The 6,000-nt window shown below is 37.9% G+C and overlaps 1 protein-coding gene and 1 long non-coding RNA gene across 2 annotated transcripts in view; one reads left to right on the plus strand and one right to left on the minus strand.

The window, feature by feature from the left end:
- The window catches only part of LOC118470033 (uncharacterized), a 34,916-nt gene extending 33,045 nt beyond the window's left edge, over positions 1–1,871 (minus strand). Inside the window, exon 1 of the long non-coding RNA XR_004847036.2 lies at positions 563–1,871. This is a non-coding gene — a long non-coding RNA (uncharacterized LOC118470033). The remainder of the gene's footprint in view (positions 1–562) is intronic.
- Positions 1–4,286, plus strand: part of LOC111566014 (zeta-sarcoglycan) — a 64,144-nt gene extending 59,858 nt beyond the window's left edge. The window contains exons 7-8 of the mRNA XM_023266371.3: positions 637–760; positions 2,491–4,286. Coding sequence (XP_023122139.1) covers positions 637–760; positions 2,491–2,682 — 316 coding nt within the window. The 3' untranslated portion in view covers positions 2,683–4,286. The remainder of the gene's footprint in view (positions 1–636; positions 761–2,490) is intronic.
- The last annotated feature ends 1,714 nt before the right edge of the window (positions 4,287–6,000 follow it).

Here is a 6,000-nt window from a genome sequence, read left to right on the forward strand (position 1 = left end):
CTGACAGGCTTTTCAAATGCAGATGAAATTCATTTGCTTTTCTATTTTTTCCCCCTCTTATTCCACTCGCACATAATCCAGAATGTGTGTCAGTTTCAGAGGGTTTGGAGATTTAAGCGATTTCAAGGCGGCTCCTTAAAGTCTTCCATTTAAAATTCATTGAAAACAGATTTGGGGAAAGTGGGGGGTGAGGATCAATTTGAGACGGTTATGAGTTATGAAAACAAATTCCACATTGATTGGCTCCCACATTTATCTTTCCCCGTGTAAACAAACAGTCCGCAGGAGCAAAATGCAAATTGCATTAGCCTCAGTGTTGCTGAAGGTCAAAATCAGCTCATACAATTAGGGGCTCTTTAGGATCGCCGCACTGCTTTGGAATAATGAGAGGAGCTACAGCTACAGGTGCAGAAGTCATCGGTGCACCAAAAATACAAATGCAAACAGAAATAAATTGTGCTTTATTCTGACCCCGCTTTTATATGCTTTGCTGCTTTGTGTGAAACAAATAGAATGTAAAAAAACAAAAAAAAAGAACTTTTAATAATGCGACCATACTCACAGTATCAGCAGAATAACTGGAGTTTATCCTTTGAATCTCTAATCTTGTTTTCCTTTTTTTCCTGTCCTGGTCAGGCTGGAGTCTCCAACACGAACCCTGACCATGGAGGCTCCCAGAGGGGTGGAAGTCAGCGCTGCCAAGGGCCCTCTGAAGGTCAGCGGTCGGAAGGACCTACAGCTGGAGTCCACAGAGGGAGAGGTGAGGAGGATTAGATGTTAGTCCAGGACTGAAACCTGCTCTTTATTGCCCTTTTTCATTTGCACCTTCCTCACTTTGCTCAGTATTTCATTTTTTCCTATTTATAGAATTATGCTGATATTTAGTGTTTGTTACCAAAACATGTTTGCTGCATTTCCTTTCTCATAAAACTGGTCTTCAAATTTAAACTACTGCATTGTGTATCTTTTAGTGATGTCACCATAAATTGATTAAATGCTGTTAATAATACAAGAGAAATTGATGCATGTTGTAGATGAGCTGTAGTACCTCCTTGTTCCACCAGGTGGCGCATGTTTACTTAGATGTCAGACTGAAGGCGGTGGTCATTTGGACTACAGGCATGTTGGCAAGCAAAGAGCATTCTGTGACTTTAGCAAACAAGGGACACCATGACAAAGACTTAATAATTAACGGGCTTCCAACTAGAGTTCATATTCAAAGATGAGACTGAATGTTTGAGAAAACTGTTCCTGCCACCCAATGACTGATTTAACCAAGCTGCTTTTACGACGAGTGTCACATATCTGTGGTGAAAAATAGCTTCATCAGCATATGAAATAAGGTTCCCTGCACTTAATTTGTTTTAATTATAAATGAAGTACTGAATGGTAATGCCTGCGGGGTAAGAAAGTTCTTTTAGAGTTCAGAGAATGTGTCAAAAAAAAAAAAAAGCTGCAAAATCCTGTCAGCAATGGTGCCGGTAAAACATAAGTTAAAAAATGGTGGATTACTGTAACAGTCAAAAACTAATATTATTGGCAAACATCTGTTTACTGTTTATACATTACAGTAAAAAAGTGTTTAGTGAAATTACACATAACTAATAAAATCACAGGAAAAAAGTATTAATTAGGATAAAGCTGTAAATAATGTCCACATCAAAAACTCATATTTTCACAATTAGTCATTTGTTCTTTTATAATGTTTCAACGTAGAATGACACCATTTTCTTTACCATATTTAAATCAGAAAAAGTGTAGTTATTTTAGGAGTATTTGTTATTTAAAAGAAAAAAATCTGTATATTAAGGATTGAAAAATAATAATTTCTTAACTGTAAATTTAAACACATTTGTTGTTTTGACAAATTACAGATACTATTTAGTAAAACAAGGAAAAATATTAGTTTAAATGTTGACTGTAAAAAAATACGGCCAAAACTAATGTCTGTCAAAAATCTGGTATTTAGTAATTTGTACTTTACAATGTTAGGCCATACAATTACACCATTTTTACTCAGTTAAATCAGTCAAAAATATTGTTATTTTACAGATATTTGTTATTTGAAAGAAACATTTTGTATGTTAAGGATTGAAAAATAGTAACTAATGTTGTAAAGAAAAAATAAAAGTAAAAAAAATTACAGATAACTTTTAAAAGTGTACCCAGACAGAATTTCACAGTGAAAGTGATCCTTTAAAGGGAAGCAAACTAAACATAGACTGTGTTGTACTTCTTTCGACATTACACTGTACTGTCAACATTTACGGTTTAATGGCTAAAATGGCTAAAAATTGTCAGTTTTCTAAAGTAAAAAGCATCTTGACTTTACGTCCTACCTGACCGGATCAGGGCTGCTGTATTTCACTCCATTGTATTTACTGATTGCACCACAGCCATTCATCAGTTCCAGTTGGTGATACATCACTGCAGGGCTCCTCTGACAGTGTTATTTGAATGACTTCCAGCACCACGTTGTTTTCCTCACAGATACTTTTAGACGCCAACAGCATTCAGCTCGGCAGCCTCCCGCTGGGCGTCTATGCAGCGTCTGCCGCTCAGGCCTCCGAGGATCAGGCCTTGTACGAGGTTTGCGTTTGCCCCAGCGGTAAGATCTACCTCTCCCCCGCCGAGAGCAGCTCCACCTGCCAGGCCATGAGCAACATCTGCCTCTGGAGCTGACCTGGTCGACAAGGACGCCGACAACATCTGCTCTGGAGCTGCAGACGCCAAACTCTTCACTTCTTCCACCAATGGAAGCTCCCTGAAATCAGGAATCCGTACAGGAGAATCTCCACTACCTTCTTAGAGTCAAAGGACTTTCATTTTTCTACAGTCGGTTTATTGCGGACAAGCCGTGACTGTTTTCCCGACTCAAAGAACAGAAGGGAACAGATAAAACACAGGTGCCTTCAGCTTTACACGGCGTCATGTTGAAACTGTGCAATCGGAGTCAAATGTTGAAAGTGAAAGAAGCACAATATCCCCCCTTGACGAAATGCTCTTTCTTTCCAACCATGTTAGTGTGTGTTTGAAATTAAACATGTTTTTATGTGGTACATGATGCTGTTTTGAACATTCAGGTGAAGCTTTTACAGGACTTCCACTATTCCAAGGTAACTATTACATGTTTTCTATGGGAGTGTATAAACACTGAAATAAGCGTAAACTTTGAATTATTACAGTTTGAATTAATGAGATCTTACTGTAGCTGGAAAACAACATAACACTGATTTGTGCTTGTTCTTTAAACAGTTTGATTTATGTAAACAAACTTGGATCCACTTCAGGTTGCATCCTTGAACAAAAGCTAGCAACATTTCCTGAAGTTTTTGTAGCTGTAAGAGTTTAGTAACTGACAAGAAGGAAGATTCTCATATCAAAAAACACTATTAAGTTGCAAGCTGTTGTGTTGGAACTTGCAAATTTGGATTCTGCTGGCTAAATTCCACATATTTTGACACCAAATCCAAGCAAGTTGTTCTACAAGATCATGCCGTGTGAAAATATATCGGATTACATATCAGAAATGGCATTTTGAAAACTTGCGTAGCTAACGTTCTTGTCTGAAAATTGGGTCGATTAGGGTGACGTTTCATACAAGAATGTTAGCTACATACATTTTTTTAAAATGGTAGCCATTTTAAATAAATAATTTTTAAAATATAATAACTATTAAATAAACAGTACATGTTAAATAAATGATCAAAAACAGACAAGTGATTAAAATATAACATGTTTTACATGGTACATGATGCTGTTTTGAATGTTTAAATGAAGCTTTTGCAGGATTTCTACTTCTCAGGGGTAACTATTATACGTGCTTTTTATGGGAACTGTTAAAACACCTTGAAATTAGCATAAAGTTTGAGATTTTCATGATTTTTTTTCTAAAAAAGCACATAAATCACGTCATTAGTAGCTTTGCTGGGGCTTTTCATCATAACATTCTATTGCAGTGAACTCAAACTGATAAATAAATTCCGAAAAGCTCCAGAACAGCTAATAAATGAACTTTGCGGTAAGTATTTTTTAACAAGTGTACATTTTGTGTCTCATTAGTGATTTCAGTGAATTCCTGCCACTGTGTCTGCTCTCGCTAACTTCAAAGACAAGTGTAATGGTTTAATTGCCTGCTAGTAACTCCAGCATATTACATCCCACTCAGTGGTTGGCTGACCTTGGAGCTGCAGCTGACATCGAGGCTGGCGGCCACGTGTCGACCGACAGCGACCTCCGGCAGAGACGAGCTGCTTTGGTAAGAGCCGCGATGGCGTTTGCACACTTGACGCTCACTATGTTTGCTGCTTCAGACACACAGGATGACATTTTTTTTCCTTGTGTGTAAAAATCTACTCATGTAGTTCCCCGAAAGAGTCAAGTGTGGCTCCAGGAGAAAACTGTTGCTGCAAATCACATGGTGGTGAATGTTACTGATGAGTCATTTCGCATAAAATCAACCAAAAAAGTTCTCACCTAATGATTTTTGTGCAGTAACTAGTATATTTAATGAAGCCATGCAAAGTTTTACCTTCATACTATGAATATTTTCAGAGTTGCAGCAAATGAAAAGTCTCATTTTTCCTACATTTGATTTAATCTTTTGTATATGATTCCTTCTGTGTCAAAATAGTTTTAAGTGTGATATGATTTCAACTCACCCTCATCTATTTAAAGGGAAAAAAATCTGAAATGTTCATAGTATGAAGGTAAAACTTTGCATGGCTTCATTCAATATACTAAAGTTATTGTAGATTTTAAAAAATCTGCTGATTCTGAGGGAGTCAAGTTAGAACTTTCTTCAGATTTGTTTGATTTTAAACAGAATGGCATCTGAAAGCAGCTTTACTGTAAGAACTGTAACGGATTTTTGTATATTTATTATACTTTCTACTCAGAAGAAGAAACGCATTTTTGACGCCCTAAAAATACTCGAAAACGCATCACAATTTGAACACGCCAAGACCAGCGAAAAATTTGATATTTTAGGGGAGCACGTGTGCCAAAATGGCTCAATAGCGCCCCCTGGAATATTATGAAAATTCAGCCCAGGGACCGTGTTTCACCTAGAGCTACGAAATTCAGTACGCATATGTAACTCATCAGGATGCACAAAAAAGCCTCTTGCACCAATACCCAAAACCCAACAGGAAGTCAGCCATTTTAAAATATGAGTCATATTTTGAACAATTTTGTGTCATTTTTGGACATTTTCAAAAGCTATAAACTCAAACAGGCTAACCCCAAGAGAGCTGAAATTTGTCCAGGATGTACATCAGGAATAGGTGATCAAAATTTATCAAAATGCACCACAAAAGTCTGAAGGGGTGGAAATGGCAGCCCATGGAATGCGGCCATGTTGAAATATGGTTCAAATTTTGGATGATTTTGCGTAGTTTTTGGACATTTTCAAAAGCTATAAACTCAAACAGGCTAACCCCGAAAGAGCTGAAATTTGTCCAGGATGTACAGCAGGCATGGGTGATCAAAAGCTATCAAAATGTGCCGCAAAAGTCTGAGGACGTAGAAATGGCAACCAGCAGAATGCGGCCATTTTGGATGTTTCGCCATGAAACAGGAAGTGCTGTCAAACTACCCTCTACATGCTTCAATCTGCCTCAAACTTCACGTGTGATCAGAGTCCGGACATAATCACATCCATAGGCCAATATACATTCTCAGTTGCGGCGCCAGCTGGTGGACATGCGTGGGATAGCCGAGCTGCAAGGACGCGAGGATCCAACCAACGCTGCTCGCAGCTTTAATTATAATTAATTCCTTCTGAATATGTTTTTTGCAGTCTGTTGGTTCTTTAACATTTTAGCCACGTTTTTTGGCAAATTGTTTGCAGCTCAGGGGTGAGATACTGTGGTGACTTCTGATTCTGCCCTTTAGGTTAGAAATACTTGATTACACAATTACATGCACATCGGCCAACATAGAAATGCAGAATACATTGCACAGAGCTACAGATTGATCCCAAAGCACAATAACTTCTTC

This window comes from Amphiprion ocellaris, chromosome 23, assembly GCF_022539595.1.
Source record: "Amphiprion ocellaris isolate individual 3 ecotype Okinawa chromosome 23, ASM2253959v1, whole genome shotgun sequence".
Classification (NCBI taxonomy): Eukaryota; Metazoa; Chordata; class Actinopteri; family Pomacentridae; genus Amphiprion; species Amphiprion ocellaris.